This window comes from Acanthisitta chloris, unplaced genomic scaffold, assembly GCF_000695815.1.
Source record: "Acanthisitta chloris isolate BGI_N310 unplaced genomic scaffold, ASM69581v1 scaffold2508, whole genome shotgun sequence".
NCBI classification, from domain to species: Eukaryota; Metazoa; Chordata; class Aves; order Passeriformes; family Acanthisittidae; genus Acanthisitta; species Acanthisitta chloris.
Genome location: NW_008686368.1, coordinates 50,852 through 75,881, shown reverse-complemented (window position 1 = coordinate 75,881; position 25,030 = coordinate 50,852). Strand labels below are relative to the sequence as shown.

Here is a 25,030-nt window from a genome sequence, read left to right as displayed (position 1 = left end):
GAGCCGTACAGTCTGACAGAGCTGTACAGCCTGACAGAGCTGTACAGGCTGACAGAGCTTTACAGCCTGACAGGGCTGTACAGGCTGACAGGGCTGTCCTGGTGGACACTCACTCACTGCTGCCAGCCCTGGGGCTGGGACAAGCTTCCTAAGGTGCCTGTTGCTGTTTGCTCCAGTCTCTGAACAGTAATGAGCACTAAGTTAATTAGCTAAATTTCCCAGGCCTTGCTCTGCCGAGCGCTGGGGCAGGTGTGTTTGGCAGCTGTCACAGTGTGGGCCCAGAGCTCTGCCCCAGTGCCAGGCTGGGACGCGGTGCTGCCCGTCCGGGCTCTGGGGACGGGGCTGTCACCCCCTCCTGGGAAAAAGTGCCAGGGAATGCCTGAGCCAGCTCAATTTCAGTATCTGGGGATTTTTTCTCTATTTTTCTTCTTGTTTTCTGCATTTCCAATGTCAGATAAAATTCTCCTTCGGAAGTTGTGAAGTCATAGGAGGAAGTGGTGAAAACAAGCCCTCAATTCCATAGAAATGCTGCATAAGCTTAATGCTTTTCCATCGTAGGGGGCTTTTTGGGAAACTATTGCACTTCTAAACTTGTGCAAAAGCTAAGGGAAGCCAGAGAGGAAACGTCTCACCGCTGCTTTGTAGGCAGCTCACGTTTGCAAAGCAATGGCAAAAGTCTCCTCTGAAATTGTGTGTGCTTAAACTTTACTTCCACACATCTTACTCTGCTTAATTTTTCTGCTTTCATGCTCTGGGCAGACAGTTTAGCTCAGCACCGGAGGAAGTGAAGAGCCCAGGAGAGGAGGTTTAATTAGCAGGCAATCAAACCACCAGATGGCTCTGTGATGTCTTAAATCTCCACTTGGGTGAAATAAATTGGCTGTTCGTGAAAACAGTGCTAGGGTAAATTTTAAACAATGCCCCAAAGCTGAGACATAAAGTGGTCGTGCACAGGATTGAGACAGATCTGAGGCATTTGTCAGAGTGTTTTATCTGTTTAATAAAAAGCATTAATGTCTGAGTTGCTGGTTGCTCTCGCACTGTGCCCTGTGACCTGTTCTCAGCCTGACTGCTGGGTAAAAATACTGCTCATGTTTGGGTTTGGTTGTACCAAACCGCAGAAAATAAACAAAATCTTAATGGATTCTTCCCGGTTTTCAGTTCTAGTGTGGAGTCCATTAAGAGAACAGTGGCAGTTTGTGATCTGAGCCCCTGCAGTGCTGGGAGTGGCATTTCCCAGGGGGTGATGAGGGCACAAAGGTGACCTCCCCACATCAGTGAGCTGTGAGGAGAGGTGGAACACAGCGAGAGAAGCTCTGAGCATCCCCAGTGCTCTAAACCAGGAGAAGAAACCTTTACCAGAGTGAAAGGGGGAGCAGCATGTCAGAGAGGAGATTGGTAGGTGTGTAACACCTGACTCTGTGTTTGGACCTGCTGGAATCACACGTGCCCATCGTTTCTGGGTGGTTGCATTCACTGTTCCCTGTGCAGAGGGTTTGTGGAATCACACCTTTATCCCATCTGTTGGGACTCAAAGCCAGTTTGTACTGAGGGGAAATGCCTGTTGTCTGCAGGGGCTCAGTCAGCATCTCCCTGCCCTTTCCCGTGCCCGTTGACGTTTGCAGGTGGCAGAGCACTGTGTCCTCCCAGCCCAGAGCTGCTGCAGGAGGGAATGTCCCACACCAGGCTCTGCTGGGCCCTGGGTCCAGCTGCTCTCTCTGGTTTGGCAGCTCACCAGGAGTCTCTGAGTGATCTACATTTTTGTGCCTATAAATAACGGCGGCAGCAGCAATGGTGACTGTTGTGGTGTCTCTGGAGCAAGCCCAGATCTCACTGCTCCACCAAGGAGCTGCAGGTTTCAGTGTCTGTGAGGCACCTCAGCCTGATCTGCTGGGGGGCCCTGGTGTCAGGGTGGCCCCGAGGGACTCTGCAGAAGGATGTGGGTCCCAGGGGCTCCTGCACTGCAGGGACAAGCTGATTGCAGCTGCAGTGCTGTTTGCCCTTCCACATTGCTGGGCCAGGTTTGTGTGGGCCGTGTGCCCGTGGTGCTGTGGTGAACACGTCAGGCTGGGTGACACCCAGCACTTGGAGCCTCCTGTGCTCCTGTACAGCCTGGGCAGCTGGGAGCTCTGTTCTTGCAAGCTGAGGTGTTTTGGGATATGTTTACTATTCTACAGCAATATTGTCAGTCCATTATGTTGTCAATACCTGCTTGAATCTGAAAGCACTTCATTAAGATGTTCTCTTCTGCTGAGTGACCATGTCCTTAAGGAAGCTGAACCGTGGAAGAAATTGTAATAATGCAGCTCGGTGTTGTGTCTTCAAACAGGACTTCAGGCAGCTCTGAAAGTTCTTCTGGTTTTGTCTGAACTTTCAGCCTCAGGAGCACTGGGATGTTAGGCACTGCCTCGTGGGAGAGCTGGGCACCTCCAGCCTCAGCGTTCGGGTGGCCACGACGAACTGGAGCACTCAAGGCAGGACACTGTAGCACAACAACAGCCACACAATTAGTAAAAAAAGGCCAAATCATAAAAGTGTCAGCTCTCTTCTCCCAGTAAGTAGTTTCCTTTAAAGGAGTGTTTTGCAGAGCTGCTTTTAATGTACCAGAGTTGCTCTGTACCAGAAGGGACTTTAACAAGGGGTTTCAGCCTGGTGCTCAGCAGCTGCAAGGGGGGAAGCATTTGGCATTTCTTTTCCCTAACCTCCTGAGAACACACCAGCAAGATTCCTCTGAATTGAACCCTTAAACTTTTAATGCAGTCCCTGGACTGATGTGCGTTTGCCAGATGTTTTACTTAGCTGTTAAATGGTTGACTAAGGCCTTTTCTTGGCCTGTTAAACTGAACCGATGACATTTTAATATTGCAGAGGGAATGCCACAGCCAAACAGAAACCAGACAGCTGTGGCACTGGGGTGGGTCAGTCCCGGTGCTGGGCTGAGGAGCTGGGCCAGGGAGCTGAGTTCTTGCAACTGGAGCAGCACCAAAGCACAGCAGAGCAGGAGAATGTTTTCAGCAGTGGCTCTGGGTGTTCATACCTGATTGTAACTCATTGTTTAAGGGCTGCCTAATGCACTTCCTAAATCAGCAGTGTGGAATCTGTTTTCCATACTAGTCTGTAACAAATGGCCAAAGGGAATGGCTTCTTCCACTGCAGAAGTACACCTGGTTTGCCTGCCAGAGAGCTGGATGTGCTCCCTGCAGGACCAAACTCAGCTTGGGGACTTTTCAGTCAGCTGTGGAAGACATAGTCCAAGATTGCCATCTAATAAAAGCTTAGAGACCATCCAGCCCCAACCCCTGCCCAGGGCAGGGACACCTCCCACCAGAGCAGGTTGCTCAAGGCTCATCCAGATTACAGAAACAGACACAGTGATGGTAACACAAACTCCCACAACACTGAGCATGACCTCTCAGGGTTGGTGTCTTGGCAAAGATTTGCTCATCTGTCTTGAAGATGAAGTTACTGTGGAGCTACTTGCGTTGATTAGTGAAGAATTAGCTGGAGACGATTTTCTGTGTCAAGGCAACTGTGTGAGGTGTGAGAATAGGTGGCAGCCTTGGAGCAGTAGTGTGTATGTGGGTATCTGAAACGTCTCCCAAGGCCAGGGGACAGTCCCGGGGGAACCAGAGTGCCTGGCAGCTGTCCAGCCTGGTTTGTTAAGACACAGGAGCAAAGAACTGCCTTTAAAAATAACAGAATCATAAAGTCTTCCCTCTTTCTCTGTAGCCCTCGTTATTAACGTGAGCATGTGTCTGATTTCATCTCTGTGATTATATGCTTGGTAGTTGTCTCTGTGATGAATTGGTGATTTCCATTAGATGCATCTCGGTGGCCTGGACTAAAGCAGACATGGTGAGGCAATAATTGAGGGATGACTAAAGTAAGCCCTGGGGCACATTTGTGTTATATAGGGCGTTCTGGAGACTTTCTCTTTTGTGAACTGTGCTTCTGCTAGGTCTTCCAGCAAATACTTGCCTTCCTGGAGCTTGGATTGTTCCTGCTAAGGCAGCAAGTTCAGCTCGTGCACAGGACGAAGGCAGTGAGCGTGGGGCTGTGGTCCCCGAGGTTGGTGCTGGCAGGATCTCCCTTCCTGCCCTCTCCGTGCCCAGCTGGGCTCACTCAAGGTTCCCCAGCCTCTCTGCTGGCCAGTTTTGCCTGGGTGCTCCGTTGGCTGCTGGTGACACCTCACTCCTCCCATCTCCCGTGGGGATGCCGTGGGCAGCAGCTGCTGGAGGAGCTCACCCCGTGGTCGTCCCGCGGCAGGGACAGCTGAGCCCTGGTGCTTCACGTGCCCCCTCCGGGCTGGTTTGAGGACACTGCCATGCTCGGAGCTGGGCAGGGATGGAGATGTGGAGAACAGGCCTGAGGTGGGAGGCGAGGAGAGGCTCAGGGGGACGCGGTGAGGTGTGCCAGCCCCGCGGGCAGCGGTGGGGCTGGAGCAGTGGGGTGTGCCATACACTGCTGTGACAGCTCCATCCTGGCTGTGTCCCCGTGGGCCGTGTCCCTTCTGCAGAGGTGGCTGGCCAAGAGATCAGTCAATTAATTCATGGACAATCCTGAGATTCCCACACCTCTTCCCCCCGGTCCCGTCAGTGCCGTGACAGGTGCCCTTGCAGCCTCTGTCAGAACTGAATTTGCTGCCTGAGGATGTAGTGTTGCTCTGAACAGTCACATCAGTTTCAGTTAGCTGAAGCTGCATCTGTAAGGGTGGTCAGTAAGAGTAGCTGAAGTGTAAGAATGCAGTGTGTTGTCTCTGCGCTGCTCAGGACTGGAGAGTTTCACTCCCCACTCTGGAAAACAGAGGTAACGCTGAGATAAACTCATGAGATGAAGTACAGTGAACAGATGATGTTTAGAAAGAGTGGAAATTGGAAACTGCATTCTGCTTAGGTCATACTGAATTCACTGTTGAAACACAGATATGTAGTCCTGGTCCATCTCCTGTCCAGGAATGGCCAGTTCATTAGTGATGCAGATGGAAGTGAAGATACTTAACATGGTGACTTAACATCCTAAACTGGGGACTGGAGATGAGCATTGCTGTATGTGCACTCAGCTTCTGCTCAGCTCCTCACAGAGGTTACCTGCACAGGTGGCTACTCAACAGAACTTCTGTGGAGGGAAACTTCAGGTGGAAACAGGAAAAATGAGCTTACCAAACCCTGAAGAGTGAAGTTGCTGTAATCCAGCTAGAGAGTCTGCAGGCAGTGTTGAAAGGGTTCCAGTGACAGGACATCGGGGAAACCTCCATGTAATTAGTCAGTGTGTGTAATTAACTACTGGACAAAGCAGACAAGGGATTAGTGGTATCTTCTAAGTAAAGCCTGGCTGTGCTGCTAAACGATAGTCCTTTGTCCAGCCAGGAGCTGGAGATCTGAGGCAGAAATGGTACCATCTTTGTTTTGTCTGGGGTCAGATTAGATTATCATGATGGCATTAAAATCTCTGAATCTGTCAGATCTGATTTTAAGTGAGTGGATCAAAAGACTCCCTTAATGTAGGTATGCACATTCAGGCCAGGGTTGATTGAATAATGCAATAATTAATTTGATGAGCACAAACATAAGAACATGAGAGCAGCTTTATTGGGTCATACCAAAGATTCATCTGCTCCAGGGCTGCTCCTCCGATGACAAAGGCTTTTGTCTGAAATCCACCACCTGCTAATTCCGTTGGGTCCCTCATTCCTCATCTGTGGTGTGAGATAACTCGTTATATTTCCTCATCCCTTCTCCAGCCTTTCTGGGAGTGCTTTGGTGGTGGACTTGGCAGTGATGGATTAACAGCTGCACGTGATGATCTTAGAGGTCTTTTCCAACCTAAATGGTTCTGTGATCCTGTGACTCTGTGGTTTTGTAGGGTCCTTTCGAGTCCTCTCTCTTCTCTTTGCAGGATGTGCTCTCTCTTTTCTCTGGTCCTGGTTGCTTTTCTTCTCTGAACTTCCCCAACTCTGGTTATGCTTTTGGCCAAATCATCTCGCAGACTCTTTCTGTGCAGATCATCAGGGTGGGATTTGTCCAGATGAGCACAGAAATGGACATGTCCTCTCCTCACACCCCGAGGTGGTGCTGGCCTTGGCAGCTCTGCAGCCTGGAGATGGCTCTGTCCTGGTGCTGGCAGGAGGGAGGGGAGTGGGAGCTCTGTGCAGGAGCTCCCCTAGCCCTGCAGGGTTTGGGGGTGTGAGCTGTGTAAGACACATTGGAAGTGTGAGTGTGCCGTGCATGCTCAGAAGAAAATGTTCTTTGCTCCTTTGTACTCAGTTTGCTCCTAAACCTTTTGCTTGAGTCTTCATGGCCATGGAGTATTTCAGGGACTGTCCTTGATAACTCCAGCACATATTTCAACTCCAGCATAGGCTTCCTGATTTTTATAGAAGTTGTCTACCCTAAAACCAGAATTAAATTAGATTTGATTTAAATTAATTTTTTAGTTTGATAATTAGAATGAAATTAAAGTTGTGCATGCACAATAAAATGGGATTTTCCTTGTGCTTATTGCAGTTACTTGCACATTTCTCAGGAAATACTTCATCATAAGCAACTAGAATTTCGTGGTTTTCTTTACCAATTCTCTGCAACTTCCTTGACACTCAGGGATGTAAATCCTAGAGAAAAGCCACAAAGTGTAGAATTTCTGTGAGGTGCAGGAGATAATGAGGAGCTTCAGAGCTCCTGCTGAGCCAGGTGTTCCTCACTTTACACTGCCTGTTTCTGTGGCCACTTCTGCCTGCAGACTGACCTGTGAGGCAGCAGGTCTGGGATTCAGGCTCAGAGAGAGGAATGCACAGCAACCCAAACTGAATGTATTTAATGTGTCTGTTCAGTGTAACTCACAGCAAATCTCCAGCTGAGGTGACTTCGCTGTTCTTTTCTGTGCTCCTCTCTGTTACTCAGGACAGTTCTTAGTGCTGCACTGATCTTGTTTCAGAACTGTTTACTATCTAGTGTGTAATTTACAGTGTCCCTTTGCAGTTGAATCTGCTTTCATTATTTCTGGGCCTGTTCTCCCTTGTCCATGCTGGCAGGACCTCGAGGTTGGTTTCCATTGGAAAACAAGGCAAAAAGAATGTGAACCAGACCTGTTAGTGCTGAAACATGAGCTAGTTCTAAATTGCTGTCCAGTGAGGAATCTCCTCCAGGTTTTAACCATTCACTTATTTTGTGAGGAAGTGGAGGAATAAGACAGTAGTTAGTAAGTCAGAAGTTAGTTCCAGGTACTGGAAAATGTCTTTTGTGTGGTGGTTTGTCCACAGAGCTGTACTTTTCCCTTTTCTAGAAGCAAGAGTGATCGGCTGCTTTGCTGCCATCTCACAGAGGGGAGGGAATAAACCAGGGACTGATTTCTCCTTGCAGAACTAAACTTTGGAGTTATTCAGTGCATACTGTGTGTATTTTTGTAGCATCTCTTAAAATGCTGTTTTTTCACTGATGAATCCGTTCGGATTCGCATGTGGTGACATGGAACTGTTGACTGACACGGTGCTCATGGGTGAGTCACTGTTGCTGAGCTCCAGCTCTGCCTTTTCATGTAGTGCAGAGCCATGAAGACAAACAGGCTGAAGCACCAACTTGTATGTCATGGCATCGTAGAATGGGTGGGCTTGGAAGGGACCAACCCATCTTCAACTGCAGCAGGTCATCAGAGCCCCATCCAGCCTGGCCTTGGGTGTTCCCAAGGATGAGACATCCCCCACCTCCCTGGGCACCCTGTGCTCCCTGGGTCCTGGTCAGACCAGCAAGGAGCACACTTGAGTGTGATCAACCTGCTAATGCCAGGAAGATTCCTTGTCTGCTCTGGAGGTGCCAGTGGAACTGTCGGAGCTCGGGGGTGTGAAAATCGTGGTGCTTGTAGACCCTGGCAGAGTGCTGGGCACACGGGGTGTAGGTGAGTGCAGACGTGTAGTGCCAGTCCCCTGTGCCCCCAGAGCCGCCGCACAGCTGAGCAGGAGCCTCATGGGTGTCCCTGGGATGCTGTGGGCACTCGAGTGAGCTGGTGTCTGTGGATGTACCAGCTGTTCCCTCGAGGCCTTGGGTCAGGCTCTGCTTGGCCGTGCAGCCCTGGAGGGGCTGCGAGGATTTGCCGTGTACAGCAGTAAATTGGGTACAGCAGATCCGCCAGGGTAAGTTTGGCTCCAAAGAGAGTTGAGTTCCCGCGTGAGGCTCAGGGGTGAGGAGCCAGCAGAGCAGGGAGCAGAGCGCTGGGCCGGGGGTGCCAGTGCTGCCCTGGCACAGCACACAGGTGCTCGAGGGCGGGAGGTGCAGCCGCTGCTGGGAGGACCAGGGTGGGAAGGGAGTTGGCTGGAGCAGCTGCAGGACCCAGGCCCGGGGTGAGCGTCGCCCGCCCTGCGGTCCCAGCCTGGTGCCAGCGTTCAGCAGCCTGGTGGGGCTGTTTGCCTGGCACCCGTGGGACCGTTAGCTGTTTATGTTCTTTCCATCCCAGGCTGAGTTTCCCTTCCTGAGCCGTGTCCCGTTTCAGTGGGAGCCTTCTCTCCAGGCTTCCCTGGGCAGCTGCTCCTGCAGTGACTGGATTCCTGCGCGTTGGTGCGGTGAGGAGCTCCCAGTCCACATGCAGTTAGTGACTGCAGTCATTTGTTATTTTCCCTTTGTTGGGTTTGTTTTTAAGGCGAGTTTTATGGTGCTATTTATGATATGCTAAGTGGTGCAACTTGCTGAAGAAACATCTCACATACATTTTATTTTTTAATAGGTTTTGCTTGTTAAAATGGGAATCTTTTATTTACCCTGGTAGGGCAGGTTTCTGCTGACAGTTTTATAATTTCAATTACTCAGGCATTTCTTTCCTCTTCTGTTTCCCCTGGTACTCCTCCAGGGAGTTTTAATGTGTCCATTCTTTATTTAGGGTTGGGTTCAGAACATGTTATTTCTAGCAAGGCAGAGAAAAAGTGCAATACAGCAGACATTAAATGGCAGGATGTCAAGGTTTTATCTTCGTTCCCCTCTGAGTTGTGGAAGCCTTTCCTCGTTTGTGTCCTCTGGTGATTGATTGCACTGATAATCTGGGCTCCTCATCGATAACAGTCTCCTGCCAGCACTGGGCAGGGCTGTTCTCTGCCTGAAGATGCTGTGGCTGCCGATGAACGAGCAGAGCAGGAGGAGCTCTGAGAGCATTTAGAATTGTCAGAGGTGCAGACTGCTCTAGTACTAACGCTGTGGAGCTCCTGGCCCAGCTCCCGAAGGCATTTCACTCGCTGGCAGGGAGAGGAGAGTGGGACCAGCCCTCCAGGACACAGCCCAAGCCTTGCCCAGCGCAGTGAGAGGTGAACCCCAGGGGATCAGACGAGCCCTGCAGCCTCAGTGGGACTCGTGGGACCAGCACCAGGAGACCAGTCACCTGTGCAGAGCTCACTGGGCTGAGACAGGCTGGAAAGCAGTGTCTGCTCCCCTGGCTCTTGCTGGGGCAGGGGTGATTCCCCTGGGAGTGCTAGTGAGTCTGTGACCTCTGCCCACTGTGCAGTGGCTTTGACTCTCCACTGCAGCCTGACCAGTCCCCGGACGGTGAGAAAACCAGACCCAAATGCTTTCTGGGGCCCTGGGGAGCCCCCAGAGCTCCGGGCAGACATCAGTGAGCTAGAAGGGACGTGCCAGATCAGATGCTCATGCTGCTGCTTGCCCTGGTGTTTTGCAGAGTGTCTGGGGGAGAGCTGTTTGACCGCATCGTGGAGAAGGGATTCTACACGGAGAAGGATGCCAGCACCCTCATCCGCCAGGTCCTGGACGCCGTGTACTACCTGCACCGCATGGGCATCGTGCACAGGGACCTCAAGGTACGGCGGCAGGGCACCCTGCTCAGGCCCTGCGAGTCTGACACGAGTCCCAGGAGGGTCTGACCACAGGACAGATGCCCCAGAGCCTCCCCACCTGATGGGTTTTAGTGAGGACTTTGCAGTCAGGGCTGGTACAATAGCAGTTTTGCACATATGATGTGGAAAAACTCAGAATTCTGCAGTCTCAAGCAGGCTGTGGCTCTCACTGCAAACAAAGTCTCTGATTTCAGAGTTCCTGTAGTGAAATGCCAGACCTGGGGATTGGGAAGTGACTCGTGCACAAATCACTGTCAGAGTTTATGTAAGTCCATGCTGAATGTAGGTGAACCGACTTCTCCAGTGGTACTTTGGGGCAAAGACTGACTCCTCTTCTCTGTCTTCCACTTGTTTGCAAGTCTTTGTCACTACCATGTCAGTTTTTAAAATGACTCATGGAAGAGGCTGGATGAGGAACACCTGCTGTGAATTTCTGTCAGCACAAACACACCATGATGAGGAAAACAGGGATATAATAAGGCTTTTTATGATCTCAAAATATCAAGTGTAAGTTTCAAACTGTGATCCCCAAAATGAAATCTGGGAAAGAATCCACTCTGCAAAAATACAACCCATGAAACATCCACAGCAATTACTTACTGTAATTATGTGTTATTCAGACACCAAAATAGCACTTGCTGCAGTTGGGAGAAGCAGGTCTGGGTTCCAAGTCCCTCATCCAGTAAAGCAGCAGCAGACAAGGAGAGAAAGCAGCAGGTGACGTCCAGGGGAGCTCAGGATGCACGGAAGGAATGAAAGGCAGAGCCACCTTGTTCATGCTCCTTGAATTCACCAGTGGAAGGACCAGGGTTCTTTCAGACAAGTTAAAGTTCTGAATGGGTGGGTGTCTGGGCCGTACTGAATGTGGTAAGTGGGAACCTGAGAGGAGTTAGCACAAATTACCTTTCCCTTAACACCAGCTCTGCCAACCCCTCAGCAGAGCAAAGTGCAGCAGGAAAATGAGGAGTGCCTCCAGCCAAGGGCAGAACATGGCATGGCCCCATGGTCCCTGGACCAGTGTCAGTGTGGTAAGAGCCAGCTGAAGCACTGGAACAAGGAGAAAGGGACAGAGATGGTACAACTTCGTCTTTACTTTTAGGCACCGCATCGTTTCCCTTTGTGCCTCAGCCCAGCTGGCCCTCGGCTGTGGGTGCAGCCTGTAGGTCCTTCCATGGCCACTGTGCCCCAGGGATGGAGCCATCACGTTTGCTGGGGCTGGGGAGCCAGGAAATGCTTTAACCTCCTGTTGAAGCTGAACTAGAACCTCAGAGTAGCGTAGAGACGACGTCACCTCCTGGCACTACTTCATCTCCCTGTCCCAGAGCAGGTGGAGAGGAGAAGGTAACTGTTGGTGCTGATGCACTGCAATTGCTCCTCCTTACAAATCTGAGCTGGGATGTCCTCCAGGGAGTTCGAGGATGTTGTGTGGCCACAGCTGCTCTCCACCATTTCCTGGAGCTCACAACAGGCTGTGGGTTGTACCAGCTTTGGGCAACAGACCATACTGAGGTTATTCTGCAACACTGGCTACCCTTCGCTGCTGCAGGTGAGGACCCGGAGCCCAGGGCCTGTGCCCCTGCTGCAGTCCCAGGGTCCAGGCAGGGGGTGAGTGGGCTCAGGGCTCCGAGCCAGCGCGGTGCAGTGCAGCAGTGGATGGAGGGCTGTGCTGGAGCAGGGGGAGGCTGGTGGGCTCTCCCACTCGCCTGACACGAGGCTTTGTAGAGTGACTCTTGTTTCCTCTCGGCATAAACAAGTCGCTGTGCTTAGAGCTACAGCATTTTTTCCTAATCAGCTCTAGCTAAAACAGCCTCGCTGCAAGTCTGGTAAGTGTAAAGGCACTTCCTCTCTCAAAACAGTTTGTTTCCAGTGGAGCAGATACAAAAATTCTCTGATACCTACTGTTCTCCTTTTTCTGTGTAAAAATGTTCATTGCACCACCTGGTTTGCCATATTTACTTGCTTTCAAAGGAATCCTTCTGTTCCATCACTCTGAAGTGATGTCAGACGCATCTCCCAAGTAAGGGATGGGGCTCAGTTCTTATCTGAGGTGCCAAAGGAGTTTGTTATCCCGGAAAGGTTGCTCAAGGCTCAGGATGTCATTTCCTTCCATGAGTTGCCATACAGGATTCTGGAGAGGATCTCCATAGAGGTTGTAAGACTCTTTAGACTGAGGGGAACCAAACTATGTTTGTGTATGATGTAAGTAAGGATTGTATTAAATGCAATGCACGAGTCAACAGATGTCACTGAACCTCAGTATTCAGAATGCTTTGTGCTTGTTGTCCTTTCCAGCCCGAGAACCTGCTGTACTACAGCCAGGATGAGGAGTCCAAGATCATGATCAGTGACTTTGGGCTGTCCAAGATGGAGGGCAAAGGAGATGTGATGTCCACAGCCTGCGGGACGCCCGGCTATGTCGGTGAGGACTTTGGTTATACCTCAGGGAAGATAAAGTAACGCTTGTTTTCCAGGGCAGCAGCACAAACTGGGCTGAGACAGCAATTGTCACAGCTCCTGCTGTCAGCTCTTCTGTCCTTAACGAGCATGTTGCACTCTGTTCTGGCACGGGCACTGACTGCAGCGAGTCTCGGGGCACAGGGAAGGAAGCTCAGATGACGTTGCTGAAGTGCTGATGAAGATGAGGGAGTGACTCTGCTGGAGCCCTTAGGGGTCTCATGTGGCCTCTCAGCACAGCCATGTGCATGAGAAGCATCGTGTTTGGAGGGGAAGCTCTCAGAGCCTGTGACCTGAGCTGTAGTGCTGTGAGAGGTGTTGGAGAACTCTCACTGCTCATGGTCTGGGTGCTGAGAGCTGCACAAGAGCCTCCAGGCCTGTTGTTGCCTTGCTGGGCACAGGATTTACACATTGTGGTTCAGGGGGTCGTGGATGCTTCTTTCTGAAGGGCTGACAGGGCTTTTTCCTCTCTCACAAAGAAAACCTCTTTAGGTACTTGTTCTCTTTCCTTTTTGTTGGTGGGGGTTTTTTTTTAAACAACTCCTCTTCAGCACTGTACTTTTATTTTAATGTAACAGGTTGCTCAGAGAGCATTTTCCCAGCACAGAACTTGTCCATTGCAGTGTTACACCTGATGATGTGGCTCCTGCACACCTGGTTGGCAGTTTGTCCACATCCAGAAGCTTTCCTGTCTGCCAGCATCATTCCAGTTTGCAGCACAGTCATGAGCTGAGCCAGGGCAGAGTCAGATTGGGTGTGAGGAGAAATGTTTTCCCTGTTGTGGTGTTCAGCACTGGGATATTGCCCAGGGAGGTGGTGCAGTCACCATCCCTGGAGGTGTTTCAGAGGTGTCTGATGTGGCACTGGAGGATCTGGGTTAGGGTTTGGGGGTTCCAGCAGTGACAGGTTCATGGTTGGACTGGATGACCTTAGAGGTCTCCTCCAGCCTTGGTGGTTCTTTGGTTCTGTGACCTGCTTAGTGCCCTCAGATCAATGCAAGAGCCATTCCTCCTATCGGCACCACATGGTGTTTTCAAAACTCTGAGTGAATCGTGTGACACGGGCAAGATCTCTATAAGCCATTAGTGATTTATCGTTTAAACATCACAGGTTTGGGCTGCTCCTCTTGAGAGCATTTGAAATAGCCCAGTTTTGATGGAGGAGCTGTTTGAACACGCCTGAGAATGAGCCACCCCTGAGGTGTGTCAGCCTGGGCACGCACCGAGCGCTGACTCCAGTCACTCAGCAGCTTCCTCTGAAGAGCTTTTGGGAGTTGGGTCTCACTGAGTGGCTTTCCATGAGAGCTGGTTCCTCAAAAGCTTTGATTACTTCTGCATGTGGGACTTAGGAGCATCAAGAAGTTTGAAAACCATGTTAGCAAGCCTGTCTGGGGCAATCTGATCTCCTCATGCAGAAAGGCTGAGTTATGAGCTGTTTGTGGCTGGATAATATCTTAAGCCTGCTGAGATTTAAAATTCCTCCTCTGCGTCCCAGCACAGCTTCGAGTAAAATTTCCTTGTGCTTCTCCATCCCACAGATTGGGCTGTCCCCAGCGTGTGGTTGGTCCCTGCACACCTCACCTCACTCACTGCATTTGCTCTGGTGCTGCTGTGAAAGGTCATTTCGCAGCTCCAGGAGCGACTTCAGCTCCCACCAGAGCCACGTGTTTCTCTCAGCCCCGTGCAAGGCCGTGACTTCTGGCTAAGCAATAGATTTCCGTGTTGAATTTTGACCTATTTGGCATCCTTTGACTCAAAGGTTTGAAAACATTCAATAAGCCTTTGGAATATCCTTATTAGCAAGAAGTTACCTCAGGAGCTGTTTGGGCAGTAATATGAGTAATGAATTAAAAACAAAGCACGGGAACTGCTCTCACCAGAGCTTGCACGGGACAGTGCCATTGCTCAGCTCCATTTCCACCCCCTGATGCAAGGTTTTCTTGTGTTACCTCTGCTAGACAGGGTGGCTGTGCTGTGTCCCACCTCAGGTAGCTAGATGTGGCTCAGCCACACGGGACAGGGACAGCAGCAGCACTGCACTGCAGCCCTGCTGTCCTGCAGAAACAGCCCCAAACTTCATCTCAGCCAGCCAGAGCAGGATGGAGGACTGTGTGAGACATGGAAGTTGTTCAGCAGTCAGTGCAGGAGGGACTCTGGTCTTGTGCTGAAGCTGCTCCCTGTGTGCGTCGGGGTCTGACTGTGGAGAGGACAGGCACAGGGGGCCGAGGAGCTCACATGGATCCTGCACTGCCTTTGCCTCAGGAGAGGGGCTGGGTGGGCCCTTTGTGCACCCAGCCGTGCTCCCAGTGGTGCAGGGCTGTTCCTCTCTGTCCTTCCTCCTCAGTGTTAGCTTCCAGAGTCCTGAGCAGTGGGGTTGGCACCATCTCCCTTTGGTGGCCCTACAAACTCTGCCCATTTCTCACCTTCCCTCTTGGATTTCCTGGCAATCTTGTACCTGTGCAGCCTGTCCATACTTCTTTACCTGCAGGACATGCCCATGTGGTGGAAACTGGCACTAAAACAGCTACCAGCTGAACCTCCAGTCCTGGCTTGCCCCAGGCCAGTTGGCTTGGCTGGATGAGCTCTGTCCCTGCCCAGTGTGAGAGGTTATTTTAACCCTATTGAGATCTTCCAGTTCCTCCCACATTTCCAGCACTCCTCCTATGGGGATCCTCAAAGCCACCACCCTTCATACAAGGGCCTTGTTCCTCCTGGCTTGCAGCTCGTGGGGAGCCATCTGAATCACAGAAAATAGCAGTAGACTCTTTGTGGGACAAGAAGATCCGCTGGGAGCAGCACCGTGATGGGGGTGAAGGAGAACACTGGGAAGTGTGAAGCTGTTAGGAAGAACAAACACCCTCATGACTTGTACAGTGTGATCAACAGGCTTAAAGTCTCAGAGCAATCCCCATCACCTGAGCTCTTTGCAGGAACGTGGGTTGCTGTTTTTGGCCTCCAGCAGCTGCATTTTTAGGGAGCTTATTTGCATAGCTGTGCTGGCTGAGGGTAATGGCACAGTGTTCTGACAGGGCCCCATTGGAAGCAAGCCTTTAGCTTTTCTCTTATTACAAGAAAAGCATAGCTAAACAAAAAAAGCCTAGCTGTAAACCAGCAGGTCACCTGGGCTGGGAAGCACATCCTCACGTGCTGCAGGTAGGATGAGGCCCTGGGACCATTGTCCATCATTTTTCCTCCTGTGGAAATGCAGCCTGGATGCCTCATCTGCCTCGTGCACTGTCTGCCTGTGATCTCTTCTATAAACCCTCATGCCAGGGCACCAGAAAGTCTTTTCTGTTTCTCATTACTGCTTCCTGTTCCCTTCCTTGCTGGCAGTTTTGACCTTGGTTTTGTTGACTTGTCTAGCTGAAGAAGCTAAGTCTTTGGAGAGTCCTACCAGTGCACCATTCTCAGCAGCTAAACATGAGGCTCAAGTTTTGCTGTATCTATGTGCTTCAGGGATTTTTCACTGTTTCTCTAGTAACTAACTGCTTGGATGTTGGTAAGACTCCTAGCAGAGGAAGGTGTAACTCTCCCAGAAGTACTTTCCTTGGGACTTGCCCCTTCATGACTTTTCTTCCAGCATGTGAACTCCAAAGTGCTCAGAGGAAATACTGTGCTGTTTAAGACCCAGTGTGGTGAGGCTGCTTTAGGAATGCCACAGTCAGTGAGTTCTTGCATTATTGTGGACATTTTGCTTTGAAAAAACAGCAAAAGCTTCTTTACATGAAAAAGATTAGGGTCACAGGGTTTTCAAATTTGGGTTTAAGCGTTTGCACTGCAAGGTCCCAGCAGGGAGAGCACAACACTCCCAGACAGAACCCACACCCTTTTAACTCTCACTGGGTCAGATGGGGAGGGAGACCCGCACAGAGTTTTGGTCGTGCTCAGGCTCTTGCTGCAGGCACAGTTCAGACTGTGGTGACTGAAAGTGGCAGAAGGGTCAGTTCCTTCACACGTGTGTCCAGTTGCTGCTGCTCTTGTTTCTCCCCCCGAGGTGGCTGTGCTCGGTGGGAAGGGCAGCTGGCTCCCTCTGAGTGATGCCCAGCTGCTGGGGATGTGCTGACTGCTCTCCTCCCTCTCCCCCAGATGTGAGACAGCCGTGTCTGAGCTGCCCCTGGAGCTCCCCATGTGATGCTCTCAGGGTCGATGTGCCTCTCTGTACTGTGCAAAGCTTGGCCTCATTTTCTGGCAGAACAGGGAGGGGATGATCCTCTGCCTGTCTTGCATTTTGCTGTGCTTAGTTTTGTTTTCTGCCCCTGGAGTCAAAAAATGGGGAGTTTGCTCCACGTCAGGAGTCATCCTTCTTTGGGAGAATGTGAGCTTCAAACCCTCAGGACATCTGCAGAGGCAGAGGCTGTGTATGAGGGACAAAACGAGGTCTTCGGGAGCATCAAGGTTCGAGGTCCTGCCTCTGGACCACGTTCAGATGTTTGTTCTTATAACATGTGGCTTTTTGCTTTCAGCTCCTGAAGTGCTGGCCCAGAAGCCCTACAGCAAAGCCGTGGACTGCTGGTCCATCGGGGTCATCGCCTACATCCTGTGAGTACCTCTGGGTCTGCAGTCCCTGCACCATGCTCTCCCACCATGCAGGTACCTGGGCCAAAACAGCACTGACACCTGTGCCCCAGGATCACATGAACCCTGGGCACCTCTCAGTTGCACAAAGGCTGAAATTTGGGCAAAGTGGTGGGAAGTGAAGCAGTTCCCTTGCAGTGCCCAAATCCTTGCTCCCTCCCGAGCTGCACTGTGTGCAGCAGTAAGGGCTTGTCTGGGTTCTGGCACTGCTGAACTCGTTTTATCCCTTGCTCAGGTTACTTTGCCAAGGAGCAGGTCTGGCAGTGTCCACAGAGCACAGCACCATGCCCACAGGCACATCCCAAAGACAAGGCATCACCCTAATGGCTTTTTGTTCCCTGGGGAAGTCACAGAGGGAGATAAGGGCGAAAGAGCTTTTAATGTACTGTAATGAATTATTCTCATCCAAACATAATGCCAAGTATTGAGATTCTTACTGAAAGTGAGGGATCATTTTCCTTATCACATCCAACCATCAGGTCCCACAGGACAGGGTGAGCCTTGTGGGTTCTGTCACTCTTCTGTCAGGCCATTAAGCTTCTGCATTCTTGGATGAGATTGGCTCCTCTCCTGGGACTCAATCCTGCTCACAGGAGTGAGGATTGATTGCTCGAGAAAGCTGCAGGACCAGGACTTCTGTGCATCCTCCAAAGTGGTGGATTGCTCTCAGAACTCATGTGTATGGAGATATAGTGCCTTGTCCTCAGTACCTCCCACCCTTCACAGAGGCATACTAGGATAGTTTCAATTGAGTGAACTCAGGAAGTTCTGTTTGAGGTCAGACTAGGCTGCCTAGGACTTACCCAGTTGTGTCTCAGGATCCTCCAAAGGCAGAGACTGTGGGCAACCCCTTCCACTGCTTGGCTGTCCTCACAGGGAGAAGGTTTCTCCTCGTATGCAGATGTGTCTCCATGAAAGAGGCAGCCAGGGCTTGAGATGGGAGTGCACCTTCAGTGTTTGAGCCATGGAAGAGATGCACCAGTCACTGCACCAGTGGCGACACACGGAAGGACTGGAGAGGTGTCCTGGCCACTGTGGTCACAGGGGTACCCTGGTACCAGGGCTCATCAGTGCTGTGTAGAGAGGGGTGACAGCACAGCATCTCTGAGTCCAGATCAGTGTGCATGAGTGTATGAAATCACTGCTAATCCTTGCATTGAGAAGGAAATGCAGAACTTGTTTGTGGCTCCCCCAGCTTAGAGACCTCTCCTGGTGGGGCATTGTGTGCCCAGGGCTTGGGGCTGCGGGTCCCTGCGTGGTGCCCAGGTAACAACTGCAGAGATTCATGTGCCCAGGGTGAGGGGCTGGAACCACAAGCTGTTCATGTGGGTGTGCAGGAGGAGCTTGGGCTTTGGCCACAGGCTGCTCAGGGTGACCACGCGGAGCACAGGGAGCCTGTGCCTTTGGAGAGGAGAGCCCTGGGCTCTGTGTGGCTGTTGCCTGCCCCAGAAACAAATGTCTTTCCCTCCCAGCTTGCTGTTCGTGTTACTTTTCCCTTTACACATCTGTCACAGTTGCACAAGACCGAGGGGAAAAGCAGGAGCTTGGGCTTTGGCCACAGGCTGCTCAGGGTGACCACGCGGAGCACAGGGAGCCTGTGCCTTTGGAGAGGAGAGCCCTGGGCTCTGTGTGGCTGTTGCCTGCCCCAGAAACAAATGTCTTTCCCTCCCAGCTTGCTGTTCGTGTTACTTTTCCCTTTACACATCTGTCACAGTTGCACAAGACCGAGGGGAAAAGCAGCTCCAGCGAGGCACTAAGCATTTCCTGCTTTGTTCCCTTCCTCCTCACGCAGCCGTTCCGTGGCTGCCAACACGAGTAACTTCGCGATGGTGCTGTGGAAGTGTTTGTGCCAGGCTCACTGCAGTGTTACCCACTCTGTGCAATGTTCATTCTTTGCATTTAGTCCTGAGCATAAGTTATTTGCTGCCCAAAACAGTTTCTTTCTATATTGAGATAGTATAGGAAGCTTTTATTTATTTGCATGTGTGTTTATTTAAAGCAAGCATTAGTTTTGTGACTGACTTCCCAATCTACATGAGTATTTGAAAAATCTGTTGAGCTCAGAACTTCCCAGGGGAATGGATTTTCCTGGGAGCAGCCATCAACAGCAGGATGCAAAAGGCTTTTGCTAAACAAAGCAAAAACCGACAGTGCTGATCCTGACTTGGTGGCACAGCCCAGTGGGAGCAGCAGGGAGGAAGAGCACAGACATGCCAAAATGCCTCAGAGGCTGCTCCACAAATCACTCCCTAGTGCTCCTCCAGATGAGTTGGTGTGTGGTGACCCAAAGCACGTGAGCATGGTAGTGTGTCTGCCAGGCTGTTAGTGCTTGGGTGGGATCAGGTGTGAGACCAAAGCACCTCCCTCGATACTTGTGCAGGTGAGCTGCCTCTGTCAGCTCCTGAGCCAGTCACAGCACCCCAGGGCTCCCCTCAGGGGCCTGACGTGGGTGCTCGGAGGGGTTTCAGTCACACACAGTGTCCCACCTGGTCCCAGGCTGTGGCTGCAGGACAGGCAGGGCCTCTAGTCCCACAGTGCTGTGCCCTTCAGCTCTGCAGCAGCGCTGGGCTCTGCGCGGGCACCTGAACCCAGCCTGGGTGGGTGGGAGTGGTCACTGCCCCAGGGTGACCCGTTCAGTTGCCCTGTAGTGCTGCCCTGGGGGTCCAGGACAGCCACGTGGATCTGGCAGAGGAAACGCACCGCGCAGACCTTCCTTCTGGAGCGGCAGATGGAGCCAAGTGGGAGAGCCTGGACCGTGCTGAATGGCACCAGATGCCCGTGCTGGGGTGGTTGGCTCACACCCTGCTTTGTGCTCAGCCCCTGCTCCCACAGCAGGCACTCATCTGCTCTGTGGGGCGTTTGCAGCACGCTCCAGTCTGCACTGACTCCATCTCTGCTGAGTGCATGTGGTCTCACAAACCCAGCCCACATCTCTTGGGGGCCAGCCTTGGCCTGGCTCTCACCCTTGCTCCCAGAACAGCCAGAAGTTGCAGATGTGATCTCTTAGATGTCCAGGGTTCAGGAAAGACAGCGAGGAGGAGAGGTCGCTCTCTCCCCCGGCACACCTCTGCACCCACCTGGGGCCGTTCCCAGCTCTGCAGCCAGCTTTGGAGCTCCCTGCCCATGGCCAAACCAGCCAGAGATGTGTTTATGCACTGGGCAGTCACAGCACAGTGTCCTGCCCCACCTCTCATGGTTCCTCACGGCCACTCTGGTCAGACTGCTGCCGTTTAGGAGGATGGAAACTCAGGGGAATCCAAGCCAGGCATAAATTAAAGATGCTTTGAGCGGTTGTTACTGAGTGGTTTGAGAGCCTCCAGACACGAGCTCAGCCTCACTCGAGAGCCCTCAGTTTAGAACACTGGGAGAACAAAGTGTTTCTGTGGCACTGACACTCCAGAGAAGTAGCTGTGTCTGTGATACCCAAGACAGAGGATGTCTGAGGAAGGAATATCTGTCTCAGTTCCAGTCCCTGGTGCCTCTCGCTAGCCACAGCCAGGCTGCAGGGCCACACCAGCAGCTCGTGTCACACCCTGTTTGCACGAGAGGTCCTCACCCACACTAACTGATTTTAGAGCCTGAAATTTCCTGTTACTTCTCTTGCAGCATTTCTCAATTGGAAAGAGCTCCGCTGTCGAGCTCAGCTGTATACTGATCACACGGTGGTTTGGATGGTGCCTTTGGCACTGGCACTGGGTGCCGCGGGAGCTGTGGCTGCTCTGTCCCTGGAGTGCTCCAGGCCAGGCTGGATGGGGCTGTGAGCACCCTGGGCTGGTGGGAGGTGTCCCTGCCCAGGGCAGGGGTGGGACTGGATGAGCTTTAAGGTCCCTTCCAACCCAAACCATTCTGTGATAATGTGTCCAGCTTAAACATAGAGTGTACAAAGAGCAAGAGGCTTCACTGGGCTTCCAACAGCTGGACTCTGGGTCTTGCTGGGTCACAGGGGGTTACAAAAGCTCAGGGAGCTACAACACTGGTCAGTGCATACCTGGTATAAAGAAGATTTGCTTAATTTATGCTGGAAATAGAAAATCATGTTTCAAAGCTGGAAAAGAACCTGTGACCACAGAACACTCTGCCTCAGCCCCTGGTTATTCACAGCCAGCATCTCTTCTCTTCTGCACCAGGCTGAACACGTTTTGCCTTGAATTTCCTTCTGGTTCTGTTCACTGGTAGTACAAGGCAGTTACTGGTTCGATGTTGTTGTTTATAAACAATGAGTATCTGGAGATAAATCTTGGCTCCTGCTTTCACACTTCGCTGCTGAGTTGCTTTTGATTTGCAAGTAGGTGTGCATGAGTCACCAGTGACATTTGTATGGAAGGATTAACCAAAGTGTATTATGCCAAAAGAAGCTTCCACCATCACCCTAGAGCCACACACTGGGAAGAACTGGTCAGTCATCTTGCCTGCTTGGCATCACAGCAGCCCGAGAGCGAGGAATACCCGACGGGTTTGGTGTTGGACAGGGAATGAGTAGTGGCACAGTACACAGGCATGCTGGAGCGCTCAGGGTAGCTCAGTTACACACTGGGAAAACCCCAAGAGATTGTTCCTTATTGCTTCTTCATTTGTCTTGCATTCCCTATGCTCATATGTCCTTGTCCACAGCTTTGTGAGGGCACAAGTGTCGGCCGGAATGAGGGTCCTTTCCCAAGACATACAGAAGAAACACACATGTTTACCCCTATAAATAGCACTTGGATGACTTCCCACACCATACATCTCAGGTCTTTGAGCACTCACTGAATTCTCTGCTCTAATCTAACTAGCAAATTGCTTGTAAAACTAACCCTGGTGCCTCTTGTGCTACAAGCTGGACACTGACCATGGGAGCGAGTTATTTAGCCCTTGGTATCACCCTGCTAAGTACCGAGAGTTTGCAGGGGTTTACTTTCTCTGCCTGGTGACAAAATGTTCCTCTTAGCCCCCTGTGCTCTCATGAAGGCTTCTAGAAACAACTTCTGGCAGTATCTTTCTTTTGCACATCCATCTGTGTTTTTCTTACCTGCATCCCATCATTTTTAAGGCAAGGCTGGGAACAGGAGGTTAGGGGAAAATCTGTTGCTGATGTGATGAAGTTGCTAAAGAACTCTGAAAAGCTGTTTCTCCGTGAAACTGCAAGAAAATGATGACAACTAGGAGCTGCCTGAAGCTCCCCCAGGACCGTGCAGCATGTTTTCACATCGAGGACAGAGGGGCTGTTTGTGCGTGTCTGAAGAGAAGCAGCAGAACCTCTGATAGTGAGGTCATTGTTTTCACACAGAAATGTCCCAGCATGTGGAGATGGAGCTGGTGGGAGTTGGATTCTGTAAGAATTAACCAAAAACTCATTATGGACTTTGGAGAGTGGCCCCGTTGCTGGAAGTCCAGCTGATTTCCTCCAGCCATACACTGCATGATAGGCTAATTTACTGGGGCTTTCCCACCCCTTCTACACAGCCAGTGATGCCAAACATTAAAGTAACATTCTGTGTCTTCCTGAACTCTAGTTTGGAGGGAAAGGGCAGCAAGACCACCCATGCTTTGGCTCTCAGCCTGTCCCTGTGCCAGGATGCCTCAGTGCTCCCCCCACGTCACCTCTGCAGACCTTGGAGCTTGCTCCTGCTCACATTCTCTCTGGTGTAGGTCCTCATTTATTTGCCTCCTGGAGGAGCATCCTTGGTTCCCCCTATGCAGGAGGTTCATCCCATCCCTGGCCAAGTCAGGACCAGCCCTTGCCCTGCACTCAGTCTGGGGCTGTTTGGAGGGATGTCCCTGCCCATGACCTGTAACAGCAACTAACACCTCTCAACCTCTCACTAGCGAGGGAAAATGTGCCAAAAGAGGCTGTTATCCACCCTGTGCCCACTCCCAGCTGTCCTGGCACCCTCCTGCGTGGCCCTGTCACACCCAGTGCCCACCCCTGCCGTGGGCTGTGGTGACCTCCTAGACACAGAGCTGCCACCCCAGGCGTGGAGATGCTCAGCCCTGCAGAGAGGCAGGGGAAGGGCTGGAGAGGCATGGGCCCCTGGCTTGCTGGGGTCCCTGTCTCTGAGCACCCCCAGGCAGGGCTGTAGCTCCAGCTCTGCTGAGCGGTGAGCTCCTGCCTCTTGCATGTATAAATCACAGCAGCCCTAACTTGTGCTCCTGTAGCTCTGCCGAGGTAATTAGTGCAGTGCACATTTTAGGAGAGTTATTTCTCTGCAGAGCAGCCTGGCAACACCTCAGCATGCACTGCACTGTCTGCTCACCTCACATTGCTTTGTTTGTCTAAGGAAAGTGCTGAGGGAGGCCAGAAATTAATGAGGGGCTGTCAGGCTTCTTACACGGAGCCCCCTGAGCCCCCAGGGGAGAGGGACAGAGAACTGGCTCCCAGTGCCTTTGGAGGAGCTGTTTTGCTCCATCCTGGGCATCTCTACCCCAGTGCCCATCTCACAGTTGCAGTGCTGGTGCTGTCAACTCCATCACCTCCAAACCCCTCAGGAAAGCACACAGCATCTTGAGGGTTGTGATGGAAGAGGAGAAAGGTGAGAATCAGTCTGTGTATCCCTCCCCAGGGCTCTGGGATGTAAGTGCTGATATTTGTTACACTAGAACAAGCTGGTTAAATGTAAGCTGGTTAAATGTTCTTCATTTGGAGCTGGATGTGTGCTGAGAGCTTGGACCAGCCTCAGAGGTCAGTCTGGAGCTTGGCAACATTGGTGTTAAAGCTTGAAAAAGGGATGTCCCTGCTGAGCTGTGCAGAGTGGGGCCTGCAGCACCAGCTGGGGTGACATCTCTGCCACGCGAGTTTGTGGCTGCAGTTGCCTCATGCAGTGCTGGCTGAGGCTCTTGCACACCCCCAGGGCTGCAGCAGCCTGGCCTTGGCACGGGGCCTGTCCTGCTCTCTGCAGCACTCAGGCTGCACTCTGAGTGTGTCAGCTCAGACTAGGCATCTCGTGTCCAATGTCCTGCTTGGCCTGGGGCTAGGTGTGTGAGCAGTGTGCTCATCAGCACTGCAGACAGGACAGGACTGTTGCTGGCTCAGGCAAGGCAGCAGGTGCTGTCAGCAAAGTCCCTTGCAGGAGTGAGGCAGGGAGAGGCTCTCTGTGTCTCTGCAGCAGGTCCCTGTGCAGCCCAGGCAGGCTCTGCTGCAGAGTGCAGCGACTCCAGACATCCTCCTCGCCGTGCCTGGGGACACAGAGCCCAGCACAACCTGCAGATGTTCCTGCCCTCTGCCTGGCACATCTGCAGGGCTCCCTGCCCTGCTTTGCACCAGCTGTGCTGGCTGTGCCACAGGATGAGAGGGACTGGGGTGCTGTGGGTGTGGGGTGGAGCTCGTGAAATCTGCTCTTCCCAAGTGTGTAGGAGAGGATGGAAGGGTCCTGTCTGTGTAACCAAACCATTCCTCTGGTTCAACACCTGAAAGCACGCAGAAAGAGGCCAGGATGTCTGCATGAGTCAGCACCAGGTTTCCATGCAGAATTCCTCTTTGCCCAGGACAGTGCCAGTCTTAGAAGTGGGTTTGCATGTTCCTGAAAAAACCTCTCTCGTGGCAGAGCTTCCCCGCTTGAAAACTTATTGGGGCAAGTCTTAAGCAAGAGTTTCTCCTTCTTCTCTCTCCCTTTCTCACCTTCCTGGCAGAGATGAGTCCAGTGGTCACACCTCTCTTTGCTTGTTCCTCATTAGGCTCTGTGGATATCCTCCTTTCTATGATGAAAATGACTCCAAACTCTTTGAGCAGATCCTTAAGGCAGAGTATGAGTTTGACTCTCCGTACTGGGATGACATCTCCGAGTCTGGTAAGTAGTTACTGCTCTGTTGGTTGCAGCAAACATGCATGGCTGTTGCAGAAACCCTGCTCGGGCATGGGAGTGCACCCTCCATCACAGTCAGAGCTCCTTTTGACTGGAAACCCGTGAGCATGTGCAGATCTTTCAGCTCCAGTAGGGGTGGGAGTTTGTTTCTGCAGGAGAGCAAACCGAGTGCTGTTTTGTCCAGTCACACACAGAGCACTACAGCGTGGCTGGAGCAGAAGAGGAAGATGGCAGAAGTCTGTCCTAAGAAAGAAAAGCAGTTTAATTTTTCCATTAAATCCAAACAAAAACCAGATGGTTTGTCATGAATAATAAGATGGCAAACTGGTTTGGCTCCATTCCTGGCACTGCTCTGCAGGTTCAGAGTGAGTCTGCAGTGTGTGCCGTAAACCCAAGAAGTT

At 51.7% G+C, this 25,030-nt stretch overlaps 1 protein-coding gene across 1 annotated transcript in view; it reads left to right on the top strand.

Moving 5' to 3' along the window:
• The first annotated feature begins 2,300 nt into the window (after window positions 1–2,300).
• Window positions 2,301–25,030, top strand: part of CAMK1D (calcium/calmodulin-dependent protein kinase ID) — a 32,888-nt gene continuing 10,158 nt past the window's right edge. The window contains exons 1-5 of the mRNA XM_009080084.1: window positions 2,301–2,310; window positions 9,651–9,787; window positions 12,116–12,242; window positions 16,740–16,815; window positions 24,502–24,614. Of these exons, the coding sequence (XP_009078332.1) occupies window positions 2,301–2,310; window positions 9,651–9,787; window positions 12,116–12,242; window positions 16,740–16,815; window positions 24,502–24,614 (463 nt within the window). The remainder of the gene's footprint in view (window positions 2,311–9,650; window positions 9,788–12,115; window positions 12,243–16,739; window positions 16,816–24,501; window positions 24,615–25,030) is intronic.